We start from the raw sequence: 27,782 nt of genomic DNA on the forward strand, positions 1-27,782 counted from the left end.
GGTAAATGAATCACTTCATTTTCTAAGACAGAGACTCAAGGTGTGGGTTACCTCCCCTGTCATTCAGGGTAGAGTAGAGCCAGAATCACTCACCCAGCCTCATATATCACTCTGATACTTCAGAAATTTTCTACAGGGAAGAGCACTGTCTATGAAGTGCTAATGTAAACATTTCCCCTGCAATATTGGGTGCTGACCTTGTCTTGTTTCTACTCCCTCCTCCTGGGAAAAAAGCAGTGTCAAGTGCTAACAATTCAGTCTGTTTTGCAAAGGGAACCAATGGCTTAACAAAAAGAAACCACAAGAAGACAAATTTACCCAAACTGCAATTTACCCACTTTGCAATTTTTAATAAATGGATGCAAGTTCATTAGTAAGGAATGTGTAGAATTTCCAATGGCAGATTGCAGAGGTCAATGGCCAAGCCACTGATTGCAGTCACTGACAGCACAAATCATCTCATGCAAGGAAAAACCACAACACAGCTAAGTCGTTCCCTCAGTTTCCTGTATCTGTCACTTGGCAGTGAATAATGAAGTCAAGCAACAGGAACTGATCCACTCTTAAATGTTCCTATGATGACTAAAGTGCAGAGACTTTCTTGAAAACTATACTGACAACCATCTATGTTTCAAATGGCCATTACTAAATGTTTCCAGATATGATGTAGCAACAAAAAAGGAGAATGAAATTAGTGCAGTAGAAATCATCTGCAACTTTAGAGAAAATATTGATCTTATTCACCTGCCATGAAATACTAATCAAGGAACATTTGGCTAATAAAATTCTTTAAACTTTGTCATTTTTATGTGCAGCTGATTATTTTTAATAGCATACTTAAGAGTTTAATTTCACATTTCATTTAGGCAGTAAAATAAATATTTTCCCATCATAATCTGCATTGAGTTCTAATTGTCTTTCACTTTAAGAAGTCTCATTTCTGCCTCACTACCAATAGAACAAAGTCACTCACATTTAGTTCTGCCACATAACAGATGAGAATCAGACTCTTTGAGTCATAACCCAAGTCTTTTCAACACATTTTCAGATCCAAGCAGATTCTCTGTGGTTTCAAATATCTCAAGATCCATGCCAGAGATTAGGAACCAAACCTTGAATGTTCAGCTTATGATAACTAGATTTGAAGCAGACCAGATACACCCTTCTGTTTTTTTACAGATGCTAGAAGTTTTTTCAGAGAGTTTATTTAAACAAACTGAACGTAATAGGCAGAAGGTACTCTTCCATAAAGGAGGGTATACTTTGAGTAAACAACAACAGGCATATAAAGTTGAATTCAGTCTTCCTGAGAGTATGTAGAATTTATTTTTATAAATGAAAATAATGATAAAATTATCTTCAATTTACTGAATAGTTCACTTTCTCTGAGGCAAACCCTAAGTTTCTAGACAGTAGCTAGAGGCAAACAGCATAAAATGGCAAACGCATCAACAGATGAAAGCATGGGCTAAGAGCAGCATTGTATTTTTTAATACAAAGAACAAATGCAAAGGCTGAAAGCAACAGTGTGTCAATCAGTGCAGGAAACAGACAACAATTGCAGCAACAGAACTGGTTTTAGGAAGTTTCATCAGCATAACTCATTTTACCTGTACTGTTTTTACTTGCTGGGACTGCAAGACAGAGGGCTGGGCCGCAGTGTTTATCAGCTGACTTCCCTGCGTCAAAGCTGAGACACCCACAACAGGTTTCACTTCCGACCGACCTCCAATGACAACTTTGATCTGCTGGCCTTGTACCTTGGACTCTCCACCCTGGGCTTGGGACACGGCCTTCTGCGACTGCGGGAGCTGGCTGTGGGGTAGTGCTAAAACAATGGGCTGGCCAGACTTGCCCAAAGTTGTTACAATCAGCTTTTGCCCATCTGGTTTAATACTCTGACTGCCTATTTTAATATCAGTGGCCTTGTTCAGAATAATCTGATTAGCTGAGATAGTGACAGGGGTCTGAGCACCAAGTTTATGGAGGCCACCTGGGAAGGCAGGCTTTACAGCTGCATTCACATCAGGGCTTGGGGCTGTGGTGGTCAGTGCTGTATCTCCTGAGTGGCTGCTGGGCACAGGGACCGATTCCGTGGTGACTGTGGCTGTAGTCGTGGCTGAGGAGTCGCTGGTGGAGTTTATGTTCACTATTTCTTCCAGTTCTGTTTCCATGGGAATAGACTCTCCCATTGGCGAAGACACAATAACAGCCTCAATGCTGTCATCTTCCACCAGAGTTATGCCAGTGTCCATGATTTCCTCAGGGAGCAAGCTGTTCACTTCTGCTGAAACCACCTCCATCTTAGTAGCTGTGGCAGTGATGGCCGGAGCAGGTACTGCAATATTTTAAAAAGTTATTGGCTTCCAGAAAACACATATTTTCAAAGCTTTATGAATAAAATTACCAAAGAAGAAAATACAGTCAATTTTTTTCAGACTGAAAGTATTGTGCATGCACAGGAGGGATATCATGGGAAAAAAAACTGTTAACAAAATATAACCTACTAGGCTGAATTGAGTCTTGGTAATAATTTATATCAAACCTTTACAACATCATTTGCTGAAGTAAAATAAAGGCATTACCACTCCACTCTTTACACCACAGTACACCAAGAAGCAGTGCTTCCCCCCTGAAAATATAGGCACAGACATTTAAACCCACTGAAATATAAAGCAAGAGATAAACAGCTTTTAAAAAATCAAATAGATGATGATGTTTTCTTATACATGCCAACACTGATTAGCAGGTTATCTTACTCAAGAGATTTATTATCCATACCAGATGTAGCATTATCACCAAATTTTCATTTTGGAAATCTCTGATAAAATCAAATGACTATTTAGTGATGGACTTGAACAACCCCAAAAGCTCAATCAACAGCCACCTACCACAGGATCAATCCAAAGCCCTGCCACTCACAAGATGAAGAGATAATCCCTTGATGCCAGCTATGAAAAGAGCTCAGTAATTTTTTTACTTCAATACTCACCAGAAAATTTATAACACACAAATTCATTATTCATTTTAAAGGTGTTCTAAAAACAAAACAAATAACACACTGTATGAAAAAAAAGGGATTTTTTTTTAAGATCACCCAAATTATATATTAAACAAACACCTGCAGCGAGATTCAAAGCCAGAGCCACTTCCACTTGAGAAAACCTAAAGACATTGCTGGAAATGGTGGAACTGTACCATTCCCTTAAGGTTGTATCAGTGTCAAGAGTCTGAAAACAGATCAGCTTAATAAGGCATTTTCTGCACTTGCTGACCCCATGAGCACACTTGGGCCCGGGACGGGTGAGCACACCATGTGGGTCTGCCTACATGCTCCTGAGTACTAATTATAAGCTCAAGGGGACAAAACCCTTGCAAATTCTGTTTCCTACTTGCTAGGAAAAGCAGAGCTGAGTTTTAATACTAATTCATGAGGAACCATGCCAGTGAAGACACCAACCAAATGCCCAAGTGACATTATTTCCTCTGGAGTCATTGTGGGCCCGTTTTGTACAGCAGCTAACTACCAAACAGCTGCATTTCACCCACAAGGTGGAAGGATTGGGGAAAAAAGCCCTGCTAGAATTACACAGTTTCCACACCGAGCTCCAGAGACTATGCTGGAACAGTCCTGGCCTCCCTGATTGCCAAGGGTGCCACTCTGACCCCCCTCACCTCAGAGTGCCAGCCAGACCAAACTGCCCTGACACTCAAGAAGCCTGAGCTCCAAAAGGACTGCACTGACAGTCAAACTCCCAGCTCCCTTATTGGCAGGCATTTAAAGATACAAAGTTATCTGATGTCACTGCCAAAAATACCTCCTATGGAAAGCATTTCTCCCCCAGTAATGCCTGCACAGTGATGCCAGCCCTGGTAAGCAGCCCTAGACAAAACAGCCAGCTCCAAGAGACACATTAGTAGTACTATCATATTGCTGCCTTAAAGTCAAATAGGTTAACTGCATAGATGATTACTCCAAAGTAGACTGTTTTTGAATACAGCATACGTTAAGGTCACTAGGCCTTCTTCTGAGCTGTGTCACTTGACTGTCACCTCAGCTACTTGAAAAGGCTTGCAGCTCAGATAGCAAAACTTCAAACTATTTCAGACACAAAAAAAATAAACCTCAAACCAAAGCATCATCTCGTTCTATACTGATATGCCCATAGGCCTTGGATCCAGAAGTTAGACTCCTAGTGTCAAGCACAATCCATGTAATAATTGCCTCCAAGTTTGAAAAGGAGAGAATAATCTAAATTGGACAGGGGGAAACCCACCTCACTCTGTAATTATAAATAGTTTTAAATAACTTGCTTTGTATTCCGTTTGTACATGTTTTTCCCAAGAAGAAAGGCCATTCTTAGCATCTTTTAACAGTATGATCATAAAATACTTAAATATATCTAAGTAGTTTTATAGTTCATCAGGTATTTGCATTCTTTATCCTTGCCATTTGGTTATGTTACAAAGCAGTAAGTACTTATTAAATACCTATATCTAGTTGAAAGCATGTTTATATTAAAATACATGGAGTCAGGCTTTTAAACAGCATTTTGAGTCCAAACTAACCACTGCAAATCAGAATGCAGAAGAAAAAGAAATATCACATCTACTCTGGAATCAGAAACTGAGAAGTGAAAAAGAAAGAAACATTACTCATAGTTACTGGATTAACAACATATGCCAATCACATAGGAAGATTTGAAGTTATCAGGTAATTTTAAACTTAGCTTTCATTATTGCATTCAGGCTAGTGTGCTCAACAACAGCAAACAAGAACTGTAACACAACCCACTTGGTCCATTTCTTCACTGCAGGTTGGACATGACTGGAATAGATACATGAAAGCCAACCATGAAAATTTCATCCTGGCTACACCAGAGGCTGCTGTCAAAGGCATCTTCAACATCCCTGCAGATTTTTACTTCTTGGTATCTAGCCAGAATTTCTCAACAGTTCAGCTGTTTGTTTTTTACTAATGCTTTTATACAGTTTCCATTTTTCCAGCTCCACTACTAAAGCGATTAGCAACAGTAAAAGCATGCCAACCTCTTAAGAGCCTAACAGCCTTGAGATCGTCAAGAAAGGGTAGCAAATAGTTTTAACTATTTAAACCCTTCAAAGTTTCCTTCACTTAGCACCTATGTTTTGAGTACTGAATAATGCATAAGTGCTAACTACAACCCCTTGAAAAGATTAATCACTTTGTGTTTACTCAAACCTTGAAGGAAAAAAAAACAATCTAGACCAAGGAAGTGTTTAAGCTTAAGCTTCGGACTAGGAAACTCAGCAAATATCCTAGGTTCAGATTACTAAACACAATTTTAGCCTACAAAAACAATGGCCACACAATTAAATAAAAGTTCACAAAAAAAAATCATATAATGAAGATTTGTAAACACAGCTAGCTCAGAACACCCAACCAGCCAAACACATTAAAAAAAAAAAAAAAGTTAGACTAAAGCATATTGTCAGCAAAGTCCTGGACCAACAACTTAGAAAAATGCTAGGCATGGTAACGAGAAGGAGAGGAACAAACTCTCAGCTTGAGCAAACCACCTGTATTCATCTTACTCACAAAACAGATTCCTATTCTTGATATTCAGGAAGAAAAATATATATATGATGGTGTAAAGGATAAAGAGGATTTGTAAGGAAGAGGATAAAGAAGATCAGGATTATAGGCAAAAATACAGAATGGTGTCTGACAGGTATCTGTGAATTTTGATCTTTTCTCTCCATCTAGCATGTCACTGCAAAATCTCTAAGAAACTCCATTAAAAGTATTGAGATCAATCATATCAACACCTTTGTTGATAAATTACCAGAACAACCACACTAAACAGGAAAATAAAATATCAATATAATTAAGCACAGTGATCTACAAAGAAGTAAACAAATGCAAGACATAAAAATATCCTGTATTTTACAATAACTGCATTTTATTACATGAAGAAATGTCTCTATTTCACTAAGAATAGCCAACCTTCCTGCCTGCAACCATGAGCAGTTAGAGTAGGGTGACAGGTTACAAAGCTACCAGTAGGACTATGTATTGCAGGCAAGCAAAACACACATTTATAAATTCAGATTATACAGAAACAAGGCTACTGAGACCAGCTTTACCACTGCTGAGACCACCTGAGAAGGTGATGCATGTTAGCAAGGCCACAGCAACAGAGCAGAGAGCCAAGGCACTCATCATCATTTGTGGCTGCTGGACTGCTGGTGCTCAGCCATGGGAACACTCTGGAATAACCCAACACATCTAGGAACACTGACCAAACCTGCCTCAAATCACTGGCAATGCTCATTTTTTAACCAAATTCCCAAGTGTCACTTTCACCAGAAAATAAGGAAACCAAATCAGTAACAGCTTTTATATGAACACCTCTTGAAGTACAACACAAACCCACACTACCCAAAATCAAAAGCCTCATAAATGCAACACATCTAAGGTACCCCTGAAGCAGCAGGGATTGTCTTGGGACCAGTAAGAAAATGCTAAGCGAAACTAAGTAACATTGCCAGATACAGCAGTATCTGTTAGTAGTTCTTTAAAGCTGGGACAGATACACTTAAAAGTAGCACCCTTAAGAGCCAACGAGAGCAAATATTTTCAACTTCCGAGCTAAAACTATGCAAAAACCTTTAAAAAAGAAGTATAAAGAAGAACAGTGAAGCCTGCCCCCAAAAAAGGGCAGAGTGAAGCTGAAAATCTGAGTCAGATGAATAGCAGAAAAGTAAGAGTGAACAACCTAACAAGTAATTGTTCACTGCAAGTACAGTGGACTCTAATGAAAATGAATATAAAAGAATGCAGGATCAACATTTAGTCAGTACAAAAGGGGCGACATTTGGATTTTCCACAGCTGAGACAAAAATGTGCCAACACCATCTCTTCTCTTTCCAATCAGGGTGCAGCAGAGGACTGCAAGCAGGCTATGGCTCATATTTTTAAACTCAAAAATCCCACATTACATGGTTGCATTCATAAAATTGGCATATTTTAACCTTAACTAGCAAAGGTTTAAAAACACAATATATTTCGTTCCTAAGTCTATTCATTAGAACAAAGTCAAGAGCAGGAGGAAAAAGGGGAAATACAGAATGGATCCTTGAGGATTTAAGTGAGAAGTATGAGATGCTGTCAATTACATTTTAGTTGCTTTTCAAATTTTTCAGCTTCTGCTTATCTGCTCTCTCCTATCCTAGCAACTATGTAAACTCCTGAAGGCTGCTGAGCTGAAGAAATCAAATTTTTTGGGACCTTAATACTTTGAGATTAAGCAATTTGAAATGCCCAGCCCTCAAGTGCCAGTGCCTAGACCTTTCTGCCAAGGTAGGGACAGGTAGCAGACCTGTCTGCAAAAGGTGTACCCAGATGTTGGATCTCCTGCAGCAGGTAGTAGGAAAGAGTTGGATTGCTGGTTCCAAGCACAGGCTGCAGGAGACTCAACAGTTCACAGCCAAAAACTCCCCCACCAGCACACCCAGAAGGGACAGGGGAAATAATGCTGAAGCATGGAGGCTTGCAATGGCAAGGACTGGCAGGAGGAAGAGACTTCTCCCGAAGGCTGAGGTGCCCTTGCCAAACTGCTTCACTGCTCTGCAGACAAAGAGGAAACACCCATCACAGCAGGAAAGATGCTAAGGCAGCCCCATCTACTCCCTTTGCTTGGGGCTTGTGTGCTCAGACCATGGGACTTGCTTCAGAAACCTGGTCTGTGTGGCACTGGGGGATCCATCTGATAGAGAAAGGAAAGAGATCTTTGTCCATAGGCTTGTCTGGATGGTGAGGAGGGTTTTAGACTAAAGTTGTCATAAGAGGGAAACTGAGGGTTGTGATCTGGAGCAGAGTCTGGTTGGAGGCCTGCAGCCAGGAGTGCTCTCCAAGGGGTCAGTACTGGGTCTAGTCCTGCTGAACCTGTTAAATGATCTGAATGAAGGGACAGAGTGCATCCTCAGCAAGTCTGTGGATGATTCAAAGCTGGGAGGCATGGCTAATACATCAAGAGATTGTGCTACAATTCAGTAAGACTTGGACAGAGAGGAACATAATGAAATCCATCAAAAATAAGTGCAGGGTCCTACACCTGGTGAGGAATAATCCTACACACCAGTACAGGCTGGGGGTTTACCTGCTGGAAAGCAGCTCTGTGGAGAAGAACCTGGGAGTTCCATGAGAGCAGTTTCATGCAAGCCAGCAGTGTGTGCCCCTCTGGTCAAGAAGGCCAATGGCATCCTGGGGTGATTTAGGAACAGTGGGGTCACTATCTAGAACTGCTGCCCAGAGAGGTTGCAGTGTGTCCTCTTCTACAGAAACCCACCTAGACACAAACACATGTAGCCTGCCCTAGGTTCTGTTAGACTAGATGATCTCCAGAGATCCCTTGCAACCCCACCCATTCTGTGATTCTCTGAGCAGCTAGAAGGTGCAACAATTTAAGTACAATCCAGTGGAAATAAAAAATAAAAGCATGTTGCAATTATCCAATATAATTAACAGATAATAGTACAAAATATTGACAAGGACGCTTAAAACATGAGCACCCACTCCTGCCCAAAAAACTCAATACAGAGAGGAAGAAAGAGATTATGTTCTTTGCAGACACACTGTAAAGAAAAAAAAAATTAAGTTTTCAAAAATATTAATGTCTTACTGTCTTCAAAATAGAAATGTTTTACACAACTGCATCTTCTTCCTTCACCGCAACAGCTGCTACAAATACACTTTAAGACTCAGCTATCCTGTGACCTATAGCTGTTTTCTTCACATCAAAACTTTTTCTCACATAGAAGGAATCTCAGCATGCTACCATAGAAATACAATAACGCACACCAAGTACAAAAGCAATTTTTACAATTAAACTAACAAGGTCCTTAGAAAGAGTACATAACTAAAAATCCCCATGAGTCAGAGCCTTTCGGGCAAAATGGAAGGTGGAAAGAAAAAGGAAAAAAGCTATAACTAGGTTTTGGATAAAAGAAACATGTCATACAAATTGCAAATGGTTGAATTACATTACATGTACAAGTGATTGCATTGTTTCCTAGAAAACCAGCGTTTCAAAACACAGGAATATCTAGCTGTGGATTGGACAAGCCCCTTTCCACCACAAGAAAATACTACATTGCCCAAAGGTACGACCTATTACAAAATAAGATTATTAAAGAAGAACATTCCAGCTGTTGAGAGGTACTGAGCAGTATTACTGAACAAAACACAACAAAATTTCAAGCACTCAGTCATTAAAGTCTTAAACACTGCTTGTTTACCACACACCTCACTCACAGCAACTTTCCAGGAAAGTACTGGAAATAACATTCCATGCAGAATACTTCAAAGCAGTTCAGATTGTTTCTGTAATGGGAAACAATGTTATACTTTCAAGTAGAGCTTTAGGCAAATTAAAAATAAAATAGAAACTAAAAATGAGAACATTTCCCTTCACCTTTCCCTTGGTTTGCATGCCAGTTTCAGTCATTTTCAAAACATGCCATAGCACAAAACACAGAACTGCACAGGTGCTATGACCACTAAATACATTCTGAAGGTGTTCACTACAGTGAACAATACAAATTTTGGGTTCGTGGATTCCAGGGTCTTTACATTTAATCAAGTGCTTCTAACCTTATGTTCCATACAAACTTTGGGGTGAGACCAAAAGTAAAAAGCTCTAAAATAACTTCAAGTCATTTAATTTTTTGTTGTGTTTAGTAGACCAATAGTAAGGCACTGCGAATCTAAAGTTACACTGAATAAACATGTAGTGAACTTAGCTTGACTGATAAAAAACCAAACATCAAACACACCTGAAATGTGAGGAGTGCTTATCACTAGGCCAAAAAGAAAAAAAAAAGGCAGATTTTTGTCTTCTACATACAGCTTGAAATAAAGGTCGTGCTTTCCAAACTCCAGACACTCCTTGAATGTGAGGCTACAGAAGAATTCGGAGGACACAGCAATATCACACCATGAACACTGAACAACAAGTGTGAAAACTACCATCATAGACTTGATATCAAGTTCCTCACAGACTTTCAGCAGGTGTTATCATATTGCACACCCTTAAGATCAGGCTTGCTGCCAGCAATGTCAGCAAGAGTACATTTTAGAGCTGTATGTATGAACAAGAATTAATCATAACAGAATCCTAACCTACCAGTTTTACTGAGACTTTGCCAACTGGGAAGCACAATGATGATCCAAGTGCATCTCACCTATACTACACTAGCACTGCCCCATTAGGTACAACACATGAAGTTCATTCTAACTGAAACAAAAACCTCCCACAGTACACTGATTGCAGTGAGGTATTTAATTTCAAAAAAATATGCTATAATGGCATAGAAAATTTTGTCCTGAAAGCTTAGTTCACTATGTGGCTTCTGCAATCATGATTCTTTTCAAAGCTAGACCACAGAAATGAAAACTAGAGAAAAACCTTAAGACAAAAAAGTGCAGTGCTTTAAAGGTAGTGCTGTCAAGATCTGAACAGCAGTGAAAACTGCTATGGCCACTACCACTTTTTAAACTTATCTAGGTTGGCTTTCTTAATTTTTTACTCAAGTAGAGCATTAAAACAAAGATAGTCTAAGCAGTTACCTTGCAGTGATTTGCAGGAAAACATGCTTCTAGCTGCAATCTCAGCAGTTCTACCAGCTTTAAACAGGACAACACTCCACAAGTACAGAATATATTCACTTGCAGAAGGGCTGAGCTTGAAGATAAATAGCTCACCTAGAGGCAAACCAGGATTTGATTCAAGTTCCTTCAAAAACCACTATTAACACCTCCTTCCCCCTTCAATCCTAGATACTAAAGCACTTCTGCATTCTTTTTGGGAAAACTTAAACAACTATGATTGTGCAATAGCTGACTGACCTTTGTGGAATGAAATTCCACATTAAGATTTTGAGTTGAGATCAATTCAACAGGACAAATAGGAATTTCTGTGGAATCTTCATCCCTGCTCTAGTACCGTGTGGGTCACTTCAAATGCAAGCTGCTCAGACCTCTGAGGTCTCATATGTCATAACATAACATAACAAGAGCTTCTGAGACACAAACTCTTAAGTTTCATTAGCTGTAGGTAAGAAAGACAACAGCTTTGGATAAGCACTTCAAAAAAACCCCAAAAACTTACAGACAGGACTAGCCAGAAAGAAACATTTCAGTGACTAGGACTACACTGTATCTCTTACAACCTTTGTTTTCAGTACGCTGAAAGTGGTGCAGCGATGTATTGACACTGTATCTTATTCTATCCCTGGAGAAGCTTTATTGAAGGTAAGATGCCAATGCCGCTTAGGAAGAAGAGCTCTGCGTGCACTCTCCATGCTGCTCACTGGGAAGTCTATTCCAGTGCCCAATCCCTCTCTGGGGGAGGAACCCTTTCCTAATACCCAACCTAAACAAGCAGCAGGCCTTGAGAAAAGCCCTAAATCCGTCTTTACAGAATACTCTTCTAAATTTGATTTCCATGGCAGATATGCTCAACCACCCATTGAACAAGTCAACACTGTCCGAGTTGACACAGATCTAGAATGTTCATCTCCTTCTCAGAATTACTAAGTGAAGAAACAATAGTATGCAAAGACTTAACTGTATTTTCTCATGGAAAAAAGCTGTTTGGCTTTTTTTAATGTAGGAAGATCAAGCTCTTTACTACATCTAAAACCAATTTGTATATACAAATGAAGCTTTTGTCAACTTTTTTTTTTGGACAGCTTTTGTCAGTTCATAATTTTGATTAACATATGGCAGGACACTGGAGCTGACCTGTAAGTTGGCTGGTTCTCTGTGTGACTCAGCTGCCCTAGTTCATCACTACACAGTGAACAGCACCACACACCCACAAAGAGCTGGACACACCTGAATCACAGGCTGTCACTCTGTAAATTCTCCCACAAACCAGCTCAGGACACACACCCAAACAGCTCTGTGTCAAACCGTACAGTCCATTGAAACCAACTCAGCAGCAGCAATAAAACTTGAAAATAACTATGGGATGTTGTTCGTAAAATTTTATAGCATCTGCATTTATCAATGCCATTAAGAATTTTAGTTAAGAATCCAGGACATCAAATTTGTCAAAACCTTTTATTAAACCTACTTCTTCTTGCTGACATAACATCAAAACTCACCTTCCTGCTCAACAAAGAATGAGCTCTTATTTTTCCCAGTCATTCCAAATGGCAAAAATTCACAAGTAGTCTCCCTCTTGCCTATTTTCTGCTTCTCTCTTGGGGAAATGCACTTTTTTGTTTGTTTGTTTTTGTCCACAAGAAACAGGAGTGACAAACTTTGCCAATATCATTGACTGCAAAACTGACTACAGCCTTGCTGGTCATTGCAGTGTAGCTAGTTCACACTATTGGCACCAAAACTAATCTCTACAAATGGAAAAACACCCACTGGTCATTTAATGGTCCAGGAATTCTCCCAGCAAAGAGAAAACTTATTTTAGGAGAAGATTAATGCATAACAGCACAAGGTTCATAGTTCCCAGAGATTCTTGACTGCTTGCTAATGCAAAGGATTTAGAACACCTACCTATGCAAAGTAGAATCAAGTCACCGTTTAGAAAGTGAAGGTCACTTGTTTGCCTAAGTTGATTTCAAGAGGAAAACAAATCCTTTTATTGGGTCATTTTATAAGCAAAACAAACTAAAGAACAGGCTAGGTAATCTCCTTATTTGCCGTGTTCTCATATCCCTTTTTGACAAATACAAACAAGCACATCAACTATTTCAGGCAACTGAAATTCACAAAGAACACGAAAAAATAGGAAATGCAGTTCTTAAGAAACTATTGACACCCGACATGCTTTCATTCGTTAGAAAAGCCTCCACAGAAGTATATATATAATAAAAACTCACCCTGCTCTGCTGACATGTTGTCAAACAAAAGAGCACAATTGCATGTAGGTGATCTTGCTGTACTACATTTCTCCTAATTAACTGCCATTCTTCAATTTTGCTATTTTTTCCAATAATGGGTAAAACAGTGTCATTCATTTTAGGCGTCCCCATTTTCTTACTCTCTCTGACACTCCATGCTTTGTCTCTAAAACTGAAAAGTTTGTTTTGTCATAAAGCAAAGAATTACAAAATCACTCAGCACTGTGTTTTTTCAACAGAGAGGCTTTTGTTTAAGCTTACTAAGCTAGATATGCTTTAATAAAACACGTGTCATGAAACTAGGAAAAGATGAATCCATGAGGAAGCTATGATTAACAAGGGTAAGTGGAAAAATTAATCACCTAAGACTGCAAACTCACCATGTTTGCATATGTAATAGCAGAGTGAAAGCATTAACACAGTAACAAAATATGTATGTGGAACACAGACAAAATTTCCATTCTCTTTCCCAATGCCCACATAAGACAAGTCATGGAGGCAGTTTGTCTACATGCTTCCCCAAGGATCGCAGCTCTAGGTTTAGAAAATACAATACCAATGGCATACAACAGGAAGGAAAAAAACTCAACATCATTCCTTATCAGATGCTGAATACATTACCAGTGTAAGTATCCAGTCTTTTTTCCAACAGTTACAAGGAATATTTAATACCAGGTGTTCTTCTACCACAAATTAACCATCTATAGTCACAAAATAGTTCCCAAGGCAACCATAATTCCCTCAACCAACGCACACCATTCCCTTTCCATTACTCTACATTCTGCTAAGTGAGTGCTTGCTGCCTGAGACACCGCACAAACAACTGTGTGCAGCAGATCAGAAGAATGGGCAAGGTACACAAATCAGCAACACCTACATGTTTAAACTGACACTTGTAAAATGATACGTACATGAGAATTTTATATTACACAGTTGAGGTTTTTGGGTTTGTTTCATTTTTTTTTCCATGGGAAGATAGCTTAAGCTCATGTTCCCACTGCCATGTTTATAATGGTGGTGCTAGCTGATTTCTTTTTAAGACTGGATAGAGGAAAAAAAAAAACCAAACTTGTCCACATACAAGTTATGAAGAGATCCTTCTTCCCTTGGCAAGTTCTGAGTCACTTATGCTTCCATTATAATTTTAAAAGGAAAAGAAAAAGCTGAAACTCCTTATATGTCAATGAACTGATAATTATACACTAATAAAAAAAGCACCTGCTACAATTTTATAGGACTTAGTATGAGCAATATCCTAGCAATACCTTTATTGCACAGTTACTTCAAACACCATCATTTGCTACTTTGTGTGTACACGAGCAGCAGTATTACTTTCCCTGTATTTCAACTCCTTCTGTGCTCTATGCCAGCACTGCTGCTAAAGGTCTCCTGTCCGCCTTCAGCATCTGCCTTTTTGTTTCCATCCATTTTCCCTCCTTGTGCTAGCAAACATCTGTATAACTGAGAGCTGCAAGAGCAACCCAGATGAAGGAGCCAGGCAGGAACAAAGCCATCCAAAACCAACTGTAGGTTGTCACAAACCCATTTTCTCCATGCCACTGACAATGGTGTCCAGCCCAGGAAGAAAACAAGTCAGTCCCTAAAAATGGGGATTCTGTAGGTACCTAGAACGCATACAACAGATTAAAGCAGAGCCCAACACCAAGGGCATACCCCTCACATGGGCAGCACGTCCAATAGCAGGATAGCTTCTGAAGGGGAGTGATGCACAAATTAAGGAGCTGCCAACCTACATCCAGATCTGGAACATGGGAATCTCTACTTCACATAGCTTTGCACCCCATGACTAAGCGATTATTTTGTTAGTCTCCCTCTTTCTTGTGCAAGAATATTCCTTTGCAGATTTCTAATGTTGTCAGGTGAGCAAGCCTAGTCACAGGCTGTACTGAAAGCCACATGTTGCTTATCAGCTTTCTGAGCAACTGAGGAAACCAAGCTATTCATCTAAAAGGCCTGGCAAAATACAAACTTTTGAAACAAGAATTCAAGAAACATTTTCCACTTCTCTTTGGGAGCTCCTGAAAATAATTATAATAATAAAAAACCTGAAAAAAAAATCAGAGTCTATCTCCTAGGTACTTGCTATGAAGAGGCCCACCAGACCCTTGCACTGCTGTAGTGCACAGCCTCTGCAGGACATTAGGATGTGCTTCTCACAGCATGTGAGCACTACCTCTATAGCACATATAGAGAACAATCACACCAAGTGACAGATAAGGAACCACAGTTTGTTGCTGAAGCAGAAATCAAAACACAACCCCTCCAATCTACCTTAGCTCTGATGTAAGGGAACAAGCCAGTGTAAGGGAAAGGAACCTAAGGGGCTTTGAGGGTTTTTCCAAATCTAAAATAAAATATATTGTAATTCACAAGATAACAACATCTCTAAGGCTGAATTCTGACAGTACTCTTCATCATCACCTTTCTTATACACCTGTGGTTTGCCGGTACTCCACCTGAAAGCATTTAAAACTTCTCAAGAATCCTGACAGAACTGTTCAGAGCCTTTAGTTACAAGCAATCTGAGCTGGACATCAAAGTATAAGCAAACCAAACTTCAGCAGATAGTTCTTGATATGTAAGCTGAACAAGCAGCCCTGCATAACACACTGCTGTAGCTTATGCCATCACAACAAGCATAATGTACATTTTTATCCCATTAGGAAGGCTGGGCTGCGTTTTCAAACACACTCTCCAAGCCAGCCTGTAAGATTGTTTGGCCTACAGAGAAATACAACCACACATCTCTCTCTAGGTTGGTGCAACTCTGTACAGGGCATGTAACTAACATGTAACTCAGTGATAGAGGTGTAAACTGGATATCCTGACAAATAATAATTTAAAAAGAAAAAAACACAAGTCTAAAGCATTTTATTTCACAAAAAGATTCCACTGACAGAAGAAATATATTCAGCTGATATCCTACTATTCTTCTTGCCTCCAATATGCCAGCAGCTATTGTGAAGAAGATAACCACATACTCAAGGATTGAGTAACCTGATTGTTATTGCCAGTTTCATGTAAACATTGCAAAGAACACTTCAAGTTATTTTTCTATAGTCAGTATTTCCTACAGCAACCTTAATATATTTCAAGAAACTGTTCAGAAGGATGAAACTAAGGAAAGGTAATGAAAATATCTGTCCTTTCCTCACCTGACATCTTAATTCTGAGAGCTTTCCTCCTGATTACAGTATATTTCAGTGGACAGTTTCATGTGGTCTCAATGCCACAGGCTTTCCAGAACCCAAATCCTCAATATCAAGCATAATTAATACATGACATGCTTCAAATTCAAGCCACAAACAACTAAAAACAATCTGAATACTGATATACCTCATAACAAGCAAGATGGTGACAAGAAAACTGGGACTAACCCAAAAGATGGTCTGGCTACATTCACAGAATCGTCAAGTTTGAAAGGCACCTCTGGAAATGATCTTGTCCTACCTCTCTGACAAGACAAGGCCACTTGGCACAGGTGACACAGGACACAGACCACAGAGATTCCACAACCTCCCAGGGCAGCCTGTTCCAATGCTCTGCCACCCTCAACATAAAGTTCTTCCTCATGTTGAGGTGAAACTTCTTGTGTTTTTGCTTATAGCAATTTATCCATATCCTGTTGCTGAGCATCACCAAAACTCTGGCACCATCCTCTTGGCACCCGCTTTTGAGATATTTATATGCATTAATGACATCAGTCTTCTCTAGACTAAACAAGCCCAGCTCCCGCAGTCTCTCTTCATACGAGAGATGCTCCAGATCCCTTATCATCACCGTGGCCTCCACTGGCCCCTCTCCAGGAGTTCCTTGTTTTTCTTGTGCTGAGGAGACCAGAAGCGGACACGTTCCCTTGGAGCTGGGGGCTGTCCCCAGCCGGGCAGCGCACGCCCAGGCCACAGCTGCGCGCCGGCACGGGGTGAGCTGTGGAAGCACCGCACCCGCTCCGCGGGGCACAGCCGGAGCGCGCATCCCGCTGACACAGCCGCGGCGTCCTCACCCCCCGGGGCCGCGCCCCGCTCTTCCCGAACTCCGCATGCCGGCGAGCCGCCGGGCCCCGGAGCCGCCCGACTCGCTGCCCCGGGCCGGGGCACCGGGCCCCGCCAACCCCGGGCCCGGCGCGGCGAGCCCCGGCGGCCGCCGGCCCCGCGCGGTGCGGCCGCTGCCCCCGCGCCCCCCGGGCCGGCTCTCACCTGGCGGGAGCGGCCCGGGCCCGTCAGCGCCGGCGGCCGCCGCCGCATTTCGAAAGATCCGCCATTTTCAGCCCGTCACCGCCGCTCCCGCCCCCGCCGCACCTGCCCCCGCCGCCCCGCCCCGGCGCCGCCCCCGAGCCGCGAACCCCAGCCCCTTCCGCACCGGCGGGTCCCGCGCAGACCCCGCTCCGAGGGGGAACCGCGCCGCTCCGCGGGGGAACCGCGCCGCTCCGCGGGCCGCCGCGCCCCCGCGCGCAGCTGGCCCCGGCGAGCGGCGGGGAGGCGACGCGCCAGGCGGGCACCCCCGCGGCGGAGAGGCGGCCGGGACCGACTGTCCGCGCCATCCCGGGGAGCCCGGCCCTCCGCAGGGAGAGCGCCCGGCGAGGCCGGGCCTCTTCCTTCCCGGCGGGAGGTGGCTGTCAGCCGTGCCCGCGCCCCCTTCCCTGTCCTCCCGCCGCCGCTTTCCCGCCCCTCGCACTCACCGGGCGGGCGGGCGCTCTTCTTCTTCCTTCGCTAGCGGCGCCTGTCGCCGGTGCCGGCGCCCCCCGGTGCTGCTCCCGGCGGCCGCGGCGGCGGCGGCCGCGCCCGCGCCGATCCCGCCGCCGCGTTTGTTCAAAATCACGCGCCCCGCGCCATTCCCCCGCCACATCCCATAATACCGCGCCGCCCTGGCAACCGCCGGCGCAGCGCCCCGCGCTTCCGGGACCGCCCCTCCCCGCCGTCCGCTTCCGGGGCCGCGCGCGGGCGCCACCCGTGGAGGAGGAGGCGGCGGTGGTCCGGCCTCATCCCACTCGCGGTGGAAATCCCGTGGGATCCTTATCTCCGTGGGATATCCCCCCCCCAGCCCAACCAACCGCGCGCGGGGCCGGCCCGCCCGCGCCCCTCCCGCGGCCTGCGCGCGCTCCCCGTCACGTGACACGCGCGCTCCCCAACCCCCCCCGGCGGCGCGCGCGGCTCCATGGTGGGGGGAGGCGGCTCCCAAGATGGCGGCGGGCGCGGTGAGGCAGGACTTGGCGCAGCTGATGAACTCCAGCGGCTCCCACAAGGACCTGGCGGGAAAGTGAGTTGCCGGCCGCCTCCGCTGCCGCCTCCCCGCGTTGGGGCGAGCGGTGCGAGCCGCCCGCGGGGTGTGGGGGTGAGGGTGGGTCGTGTCCAGCGGCTGCGTTTTCTGGAATAAAAGAGGAGACAGAAAGGTTTCACTTCATGGCTGTGTGGTTTTTTTCATTCACGGGCTCCCAGGTGTCCGCTCGGCCTCCCTCAGGGCTCTGCTGCTGCCCCTGGGTGTGCCACAGCGAGAGGCCGGGGAGTTTGTTTTCCTCTGCTGCCGTGTGTGTGTCAGCGACCCTCCTGTTACTGTGAAGAATTATTACCTTTTCATTAGGCGCCTGTTTTGGACAGGGGTTGGGCTTCTCGTGGTGCGGTGTGTCACATAGGTTTTCACTCCCAGGGTGCAGTCAGAAGCGGATCTGTCACCTGGAATTCTTTGATTCCCTGCCCAGTTGCTTGTGTTCTAGGGGGGCTGTGTCACTTGTAGGATTTTCGTGTAAAACCTTGCAAATTTTCCCCTCAAAACGTGGCTTCCACGTGGATGTAGTACTTCATCGGTGTGACACACACTGAGGAAAAGTTTCATTAGCTTGCTGAAACAATAAAACACAACTTAGTGTTTTTTGCAAAATAAACTCTTGAAAACACGTGGGGTACACCTGTGTTGGTGTCACGTGGCTGTAACAATATTTATCACAACACTATTTCTCAGTCACATTGAATATGGCATTTTGAACATTTGATTACCTTGATTAATCTGAATCTATGAGCAATACAGTTTTCATTATTTTTTCAATGTGCTATCCTGGGCATTTTATTATTATTATTATTTTAAACTTACAAAATTGCACGTATGTTCTTAGATAACAAAATTATTGAGCTCTGTCATCTGAGAATCTAGTCCCGGGATTTAAGAAGAGCCAAGTACCAATTCCAGGTGAATGTTCATGACACTTGGGAGCAAACTGGAGAATTGCCATCTCAAGGTATAGGAAATATGAGCAAAAATAGGGCTCTGACATAGAAAGTACACAGAGAGTCAGAAGCTCTTAGTGAAAAAATGTGTGGTTTTTAACACCTTTTTAAAATTTATTTATGGACAGGTACCGTCAAATATTGGAAAAAGCCATTCAGCTGTCGGGTGTGGAGCAGCTTGAAGCTCTGAAAGCTTTTGTAGAAGCAAGTAAGTGCATAAGTGGTGTGAGTGGTTGTACAGTGAGTGAAGGCCAGAGCTATGTGGGGTTGTGTATTTGTGTCTGTTAGCTCTACATGAGACTGTGTAAATGCAATGTACTTTTGTCCTGTTGGAACTCAAACACAACAGGAAGAGGAACCCTCATCACCACATCCAGAAGTGAAGAGGGAATGGGTTTGTAAGCTTTGTGGTTATTACAGCTTTCCAACCTGTCAGCAGTGAAAGGTGAAAACAAAGCAGTCTCTCTTGAGTGCTGAAGTTTATACTGGATGCCAAGTGGTATTTAAACTGACAGCCTCTTTCTTCATCCATTTGTAAAACTGCCAAGAAATTGTTAGGGGTTTTGTTTGTTTGTTTGTTTGTTTGTTTTGTGTTGTACTGGGTGTCTGGCTTGTTGAACATCTCTGTAAATTATATCTGCTATAATTTTTAAAGTTGAGAATAATCTCAATGAGCTTTAGCCCAAACAGGTACTTTGTCCAAGATATTTCAGTAACCGAGGACTATAAATCAGATGAAAAATTAATTTATCTGCCAGGAGTTATAAGTCTGGTGACCTCTAGTGTAAACAGTTTCTGAAAGAAAAGAATGACCCACCTTTATAAAAAAAAAGAAAAAAAATCCCCTTTGTTTGCATAGTTTTTAAAATTTAAATATTCAAATTAAATGTAAAAGCAAATTATCACCTGTAGTGAAGGCACTGCAAAATTTTGCCTCTATTCTGTGTTTTTCTTCTGTGCATCTCTGAACCAGTGGTGAATGAGAATGTCAGTCTGGTGATCTCACGGCAGCTGCTCACAGATTTCTGTACACATCTTCCAAATCTCCCTGACAGCACAGCCAAAGAAATTTACCACTTCACCTTGGAAAAGATACAACCCAGAGTTATTTCATTTGAAGAACAGGTGAGAGATCAATGGTGAGATGGGTTTTGGCTCATGGGTTTGGCTTTAGTTTTTCCCCTCCTTGTCTGCTGACTATTTCAAGTCTTTCAAAAAGCTGCTCAAAACAGCTATTTCTACTTAGAGTCTGGTTTTTCAGTCCTGTACATGGAAAACCTGAGCTAAATGCAGAGAGCACTTAGGACTGTGCAAAGATTACAGGCTGTCACTTTATCATGGTGATGGACACATAATTCCTCTGCTTCCCTAATTGGCTTGTTACAATGAAAAAGTCCTTGAGCTGGGGGAGGTGTCTGGAGAGACAGGCTGCTACTCACTGTATTGCCTTTTACCTGAGCAGTAGAACAGACAGGTGGTGTGAAGAGCATGCACCTTGAAAAATAGCTTTTGTTTCAAAATAAATAAATTTTCTCTGTGTGTTTATTTTGGCCATAATCATTTTATCAGGAAAAAATATTTTCTTGGAATGCAATTCTGCTTAACTACTGAATATGCTGGTTTGCTTTGTCAGTTCAATTCTGTGTTTTGTTGTCCAAATGCATAGTATCATCTGAGAGTTCTTAGAGAAATTGTTTATATAAAAAGGCCTTAGGATCTATTATTGGAGTAGAAAGTCAAGGCAGTTTCTGCCATGATTTTTATTTGCTTCTCTTTGTCTTTTTTTAAGGAGCTTTTACTCTGAGCTAAACAGGCTTGCATGTGATTCACCATGTGATTCATTCATCATGCATAAATTAAATCCAACACATCAGATGATTTCTTTTTTTTTACCCACACTTCTGGTTAAAAACCCAGGTTGTAAGCACTAATACTTTACCTGCTGACAGCTGCCCTCCAAAGCAGAAGTTTCTTCATTAGGATCTAATCACACATCACCTCATTCCTACTTCACATGCATGATTTGAGATGTAACTGCAAGAAATGGCTTGTGATTCTTGGTGTTCCAGTTCGTGAAAGATTTGTTTAATCTTTTTAAAAGCTTTATCAATGATGATTACTTTTGCTGTTGATTTTATTGTCTTTCAGGTGGCTTCAATAAGGCAACATCTTGCATCAATCTATGAGAAAGAAGAAGACTGGAGAAATGCAGCACAAGTGTTGGTGGGGATCCCTTTGGAAACTGGGCAAAAGTATGTTATACCCAGTTCTGTGGGGTTAGCTATACCTGCCCTCTCTGTACTGAACTAAACCTGCAAGTGAGAATTTTGGGGTTTGCTGCACCAGAAGTTACCCACTATTATTTATTCTTCTTGATAAACAAGTCTTTTTGATAGTACTTTTGTGGAAGTGTTTCTAAAGTTACTGAAAGGTCCTTGGAAGGTGGCAGTTTTTCAATGCGTCCACCTTCTCAGTTCAGAATTAAGAGATGGTTTGAAACCAGATTTGGATATTAACCAATGTAGTTGGGGATTCTTTTGTGCGTTTGTGAGGTGAGGTGTGTTTTAGTTTAGTTTGTTTGGGTTTTTTAGGTGTAGAACCCTTGCAGTTAGTTTTCTCTTGTCAGTCAGTCCTTTCCCCTTTCTCATTGTGCACATAGAAGGAATTGCTGTAGGTTTTGCCTGTTTGGACCTATTTGTTGCACTGCAAGGTTGATTCTTAACTCAAGTGGCTCATCACTGGTGGCAAACTTCAGAAAAAACTGATTATGAGAGTGTACATTTGTGTCTTGGTGGGCATCATTATTTCTAGTGGTGTTTGCAGGAGCCAGTTCTGTATTTGCATTCATTTCAAATTTCCTTACTTTGTACAGAAAGCACTAACTTGGCAGTAGGGAAGAAGAAAGCAGGGTAAAGCGAATGTTGCCCAGTGCTTAAGAATCATAACAAATGTTAGAGCAGCTAAGAGCAAAGGTAGTTCTGGAACAACTCTGAGACTTGCTTTTTTCTTTCTTCTACAGGCAGTACAATGTAGATTATAAGCTTGAGACCTACCTGAAAATTGCCAGGCTGTATTTGGAAGATGATGACCCAGTTCAAGCAGAAGCTTACATCAATCGAGCTTCCCTGCTTCAGAATGAATCAACTAATGAACAGCTGCAAATCCATTATAAGGTTGTCTAACCTGCTTTATTACTTTCTCTTTCTAAAGGGAAACAATTCTACCTTGAGGTGTTTAATGCACTGCCACTAGAACTTTCATCATGAGAAAAGAGACAAAGGGAAAAGCTATATGGTTTTGGGAGCTTGAGAGACACATCTTAACAGTTATTAAACAGCTCATTCCTTACCATTTGGAAATAACTCTGTAATGGTTCCATAAATGCCAGCTTTACTGATAGAAAATAAAAACTAGGCTAAAAAAATCTGAAATATTGTTGAAAATATTGCCTCCACCTTTGTCTATAAATATAAGTGGGGGGAAAAAGCTACAAAAATATTAGAGACAGTAGTACCTCCCACCCCCCACTAATTAAGTGTCCCATACATAAAAGTAGCTTAAAGTCTTAAGTAGTAAATTGACTGCTGACATTTCTGCTTTTTTGTGGGTTTACTGTGTACATAGTTCATACACAAATTTCTCAAACCATTTTAGTAACTGATGAGCAGTAATTACAACAGTGTAGCAGAATTGGTCAAGATGTGGTAATGTTTAAAATTCTGTGACACAAAGCAGATGTGCCATGAGCAGTAATTCAGCATTTGGTGGTTTTTGTTTGTTGACTTCCCTTTCCTTTTTCCTTCATCCTATATAAGGTTTTGAAGTGTGCACTCGGTTGAAAGTGTAAATATTTTCTGTGAATCTTAGAAAAGCACAAAGAAAGGAAGAGCTATCAGGTGATGTTCCTGTGCTGAAAGGGAAAAGCAAATACTTGAAACATAAATGGCTAAGGGGTAGCTGTCTGTGCCAGTAGTGAAGGGGAAACTCACACAAGTGCAGTATCAGCTGTACAATATTTCAATTGCTTAGGCTCAATACTTGGCTTTTCAACATTTGCAATGTTTAACATGTGAACAGTGGTGGGAAATGTCCTTTCAATTGATTTCCCTGATACTTTAGCAAGGACTTGTCAAGTCAAGCTAATTCTTTGAAGGCACACATTTCCCTAGGACGCAGAAGAGCAATATTTATGGGAGCAATCACTTGACAGTGTGCACATTTTACACACCTGTGTTATGCAGCCACCTCTGCTGCTTTTCTTTTTCTGAGCTGTCCTTCCTTTCTAGGTTTGCTATGCTCGAGTACTTGACTACAGAAGGAAGTTCATTGAGGCTGCCCAAAGGTACAACGAGCTGTCCTACAAGAGCATAGTCCATGAGACTGAGCGGCTGGAGGCACTGAAACACGCGCTGCATTGTACTATTTTGGCATCAGCAGGTAAAATACACCTCACATTTTTGTGTAAAAGGTATTTCCCATGAAACAAGTCAGCTTGTGTATTATTTGTATGACTAAAATTTGGTGAGGAATCCAAAGCTGTGAACACGATGTCAGAATTACGTGTTGGCAAACTGTTAGCTCAGAGTTGGATTAGTTCAGTGTCTTTGCCTTTGAACTGAACACAGCCAAATTCCTTCTTCAATAGAGCTTTGTGGGCTTTTATTTGCATGCATTGGGGAAAAAAGGTAACTTCCTCCTGTTTACCTCTAAGTACTTAGTGTTTTGGTGGTCAGTTATGAGAATTCCTCTTGACTTTCCTAGGACAACAGCGCTCCCGCATGCTTGCTACTCTCTTCAAGGATGAGAGATGCCAGCAGCTTGCAGCCTATGGGATCTTGGAGAAAATGTATCTCGACAGAATTATCCGTGGAAATCAACTGCAAGAGTTTGCAGCTATGCTAATGCCTCATCAGAAAGCAACTACAGCTGATGGTACACACTTCTCTAAAACCTTGTAAGGCTAGATGTTCATCCATGGGAGTTAGACTTCCCAAATCAGTCAAGAAGTGTCATGGAAAAGAATTTATTATTGCTTATATCATCATTTAAAAAATATTTTTCAGCATGTATAATTATATAGTAAAGCTTCTTAGATGTAGTTCATCTTTCTGATTTGCCATTAAGGTTTTGAAATACTCTTCTGGAAGATAACTTGTCACATTTTCTTTCCCTGTCCATGTGCAGTCCTCTTCACTGACAACTTCCCAGTGTTTCTGATGGAGTATCTGTCCTCGCAAGCTTCTCAGGCACTGTTAAGAGTAGGGTGCCTAGAAACCTGTGACATGCATGCAGGCCATAAATGGTCTGCACTGATGATACATTTATTGGAACTGGTTCGTGACTTCACAGGAAGGTGACGTGGTGAGGGGATGGTTTGGCCCTTGCATACGTCTCCACTGACATGCCACTAAATCTTGAACATCTGAACAGTCAGAAAAAGTGTCAAGTAATGGCTTAGCTTGTATCCTAAACACTCTGGTCTCAGTTTTCTAGCTTGGAAGAATGTGAAAGTGGAAAAATACATAAGCATTAAATACCTCTGAATCAGGAAAACCTTCCTAGTTAAAAAATAGTTATTGATTAGGGAAAATAAGTAACCATGTACTTGCAGAAGTGAAAACTGTGTTAAAGGTACTTGCTAGCAATATGCTGCATTCCTTCCCTTGGTGACTTTGTTTATTTTATAACCTGTACTGTTTGTCCTTAAACAATGCAGGTTAGCTGGTGTTTAATAATACGCTTATCTTCAGCTGGAGGTTAAGGAGGAAATGAGTTATACTGTTGAAAACTGTTCAGTCAAAGAGAGAGACATCAGATAAGGGTTTATCACAAGCAGAGTAAGAGACAGGTTAATTGTACCCCCAAGAGCCATAATGAATAGTAAGAAAACCCTCAAGGGTCTTTCCACTTGTCAAGCTAAGATCACAGGAGGTCAAACCCCCTCAATTCAGACAGTCTTGTAGCTTCCAATTCTTCACTTGTTTAGAAATTAAAGGTTTATCTGTTTTAAAATCAGCCATGTGCCATCCATTTGTTTCTGTCTGCTGTCTCTGCACAGCTTAACAGTGATCCAAGGCAGATGCATCTGGACCTTCTGCACATGTAACACTTCAGAAAAAGAAAGAGAAGCATTTTTTGATTTGCTGTACTATATAAACCAATATTTCAATCTTACAGTAATGTTTTGGGGTTTTTTTCCTCATCTAACCCTAAAGGTTCCAGTATTCTGGACAGAGCTGTTATTGAACACAACTTACTATCTGCAAGCAAACTTTACAACAACATTACCTTTGAAGAGCTTGGAGCATTACTAGAGATCCCTGCGGCCAAGGTATCTCTTTCCTGTCTCTTTCTTTTTTTTTTTTTTTTTTTTTTTTAAACAAGGAGCATGAATGGCATGAGAAAACGTCTCTGGTAAATATTAGGAAAATTAGTTAAATATTAGGGAATAATTCAAGATTCCATGTTATGAGGAATGTTAAGTATCTAGCACATCTTATGAGAATGAGAGTGGCACAATGTGGTATGAACAGCAGTAGAGTTAGATGCCACTGATTGTCTAATCATTTAATGAGTGCTGTCTGTAGGTTCTTTTCCCCCTCCCCCCCCATATGTGAATCTGGTTAAAAACCCTTAAGACTGTTAAGTCTGAATAATTTCTAATTTCTCTGAGAATGAGCTAAGTTTCTGACATCTGTCCTTGTTATTCTAGGCAGAGAAGATCGCTTCTCAGATGATAACTGAGGGTCGCATGAATGGCTTTATTGATCAGATTGATGGAATTGTTCATTTTGAGAGTAAGTGCAACCACAGTATTATTTCTTTTTTTAGCACCTTTCAGAGTGAGCTTTTTGAGGTGGTCCCTGCCAGGGTAAGGGAAATAAGTTTATGAATAATCCCTTTTGCCTGAAGTGAGCTTGCTCGTCCTGCTGTAGCCAGGAGGTGGCAGAGTTGGCCATAAAGGACAACCTTTGACGCTTCACCCACTCCCTGCAGAGGTCTTTGCATCCTCTTACCCACAGGAAAGAGTGAATTTATTCCATCAGTCTCCTTCTAGGAACAGGTTCACTTGCAAGTTCTCTGTTCCAATCTGCTTCAGTGCGGGAGTTAGGCTTGTAACAGGCAGCCAAAATAATTGCAGCTTTTGAGTACAGAAGTGATCCTGGTGTCACTGCAAGGAAAGCTTCCTCTGTGAGCTAGGTGAGGGAAGTGGCAAAAGGAAGGGTTGCAGTTGACAAGGCAAGGGAATTGCTAAGACTTAACTTTGTTTAATATTGGTTGTTTTTTCTTTTCAGCTCGTGAAGCTTTGCCAACTTGGGACAAGCAGATTCAGTCCCTGTGTTTCCAGGTGAACAACCTTCTGGAGAAGATCAGTCAGACAGCCCCAGAGTGGACAGCACAAGCCATGGAGGCCCAGATGGCTCAGTGACCATGCCCCACTGTCCCAATGGACGCAGTCACCTGCCTGCTGTGCTGGCAGGGGGAGTTGAGCAGGACTGGGAAACAAACAAAACACCATCTTCACTTCCCCATCTCCTGCTTTCACCACAGCTTAGGACACAGTTAGCTGATACCATGTTTGGTGTGACAGGCTCCCAGTTCTTTGAGCTTAGATTGATGCTCCTGCATTGCACTCTGCTCTGTGGTTTTCATTTTAAAGAAGCTGTAATCTGCAGCAAGCTTTGGGTTTGGTTTATTTAATTTTTTTTCCACTGTATTGCTATAGCTTTGTAGCCCTTTACTTTCTATGATGCGTGTTCTGCTGTGAAAATAGAAACACCATGTTTCTTTTAGTTGTAATTATTCTAATAAAGGCTGACATAAGCCACTTGGTTTAAGTGTTGTAAGGACCTGTGGTTTTGTTTTCATTTTTTTTCTTAAACAGTAACTTGAAATAGAACAGATTTTTGTAATTGCATTTTCAGCTCCTGAAAATGTTAAATGAAAACTTTTTTTTTTCTTTCTTTGTTTATGAAATGCAAGTCAAGGTGTCATGTGATAAGCAGGACTAACTTGAAATGCTTATGCACAGCAATGAAGTATGAAAGTGACCCTTCTGATTTTTATCAGTCTGGAGTTGGGCACTCCTTATCCATCCTTGCTTTGCCAGATACACACATTTAAAAAACATGACAAATATTTTGGTCTTCAGAGGCTTCTATGCTTGGTTATCTCCAGTCTGTTGGAAACTCCATCCGCTCAATTATTCACTCAGTTGCATATCTAGCTCCATACTTTGGATCCATAATATTTTTCAGTTCTTTAATGGCTTAGAAAAACAAGACAAACATCCCTGAAGAAAGGAATTAATGAGTTTCAGGATGTCAAACACAGCAGAAACTAATTGCTGTTAAATCAAAATCTTTAAACCGGAATGAGCAGCATGCACACTTGCTATACTTAACACTTGTCATTGTTTGTAAAGAAGTGCCTCATTTTGAGGTGTGTTGACACTACTACTCAGTAATGAACTGTCTGGTGAATATAGACACAATTATTATGTTCTTTGCTGTGCAAGTGCTGCACATCTCAGTACAATATCATCATAAAAGTAAGAGCAAAGTGACAACATAAATGGTGAGAGTAGGCTGAGGGGTATTTTGACCACCGATTTCCAAGGGAAATTACTTGTAACTT

General features: G+C 41.8%; 2 protein-coding genes across 5 annotated transcripts in view; one reads left to right on the forward strand and one right to left on the reverse strand.

The window, feature by feature from the left end:
* LIN54 (lin-54 DREAM MuvB core complex component) overlaps window positions 1–17,739 on the reverse strand; it is a 39,475-nt gene extending 21,736 nt beyond the window's left edge. Inside the window, exons 1-2 of one of the 4 annotated variants that reach the window (XM_021549318.2) lie at window positions 17,606–17,739; window positions 1,611–2,338 (exon numbers count right to left, since the gene is read on the reverse strand). In XM_021549318.2, the coding sequence (XP_021404993.2) occupies window positions 1,611–2,303 (693 nt within the window). In that variant the 5' untranslated portion in view covers window positions 2,304–2,338; window positions 17,606–17,739. Of the gene's footprint in view, window positions 1–1,610; window positions 2,339–2,992; window positions 3,112–17,123; window positions 17,203–17,286; window positions 17,377–17,605 lie in introns of those variants that run through there. The other 3 variants (XM_021549319.2, XM_021549317.2, XM_077782995.1) reach the window with 3 other exon arrangements.
* A 281-nt stretch (window positions 17,740–18,020) lies between these two features.
* Window positions 18,021–26,995, forward strand: COPS4 (COP9 signalosome subunit 4). Its single transcript, XM_021549230.3, has 10 exons — window positions 18,021–18,183; window positions 19,274–19,353; window positions 20,119–20,270; window positions 21,294–21,397; window positions 22,165–22,318; window positions 23,432–23,582; window positions 23,907–24,077; window positions 25,361–25,476; window positions 25,858–25,942; window positions 26,441–26,995. Exons 1-10 carry the CDS (start codon window positions 18,107–18,109, stop codon window positions 26,572–26,574), a joined length of 1,224 nt encoding a protein of 407 aa, XP_021404905.1. The 5' UTR covers window positions 18,021–18,106; the 3' UTR covers window positions 26,575–26,995.
* The last annotated feature ends 787 nt before the right edge of the window (window positions 26,996–27,782 follow it).

Source organism: Lonchura striata, chromosome 4 (genome assembly GCF_046129695.1).
Source record: "Lonchura striata isolate bLonStr1 chromosome 4, bLonStr1.mat, whole genome shotgun sequence".
Lineage (NCBI taxonomy): Eukaryota > Metazoa > Chordata > Aves > Passeriformes > Estrildidae > Lonchura > Lonchura striata.

Coding starts and splice junctions, on each gene's coding strand:
- COPS4 (XM_021549230.3), top strand. CDS start 18,107: ATGGCGGCGGGCGCGGTGAGGCAGGACTTGGCGCAGCTGATGAACTCC. Junction 24,078..25,360: donor GAAAGCAACTACAGCTGATG/GTACACACTTCT, acceptor CTAACCCTAAAG/GTTCCAGTATTCTGGACAGA. Junction 25,943..26,440: donor TGGAATTGTTCATTTTGAGA/GTAAGTGCAACC, acceptor TTTTCTTTTCAG/CTCGTGAAGCTTTGCCAACT.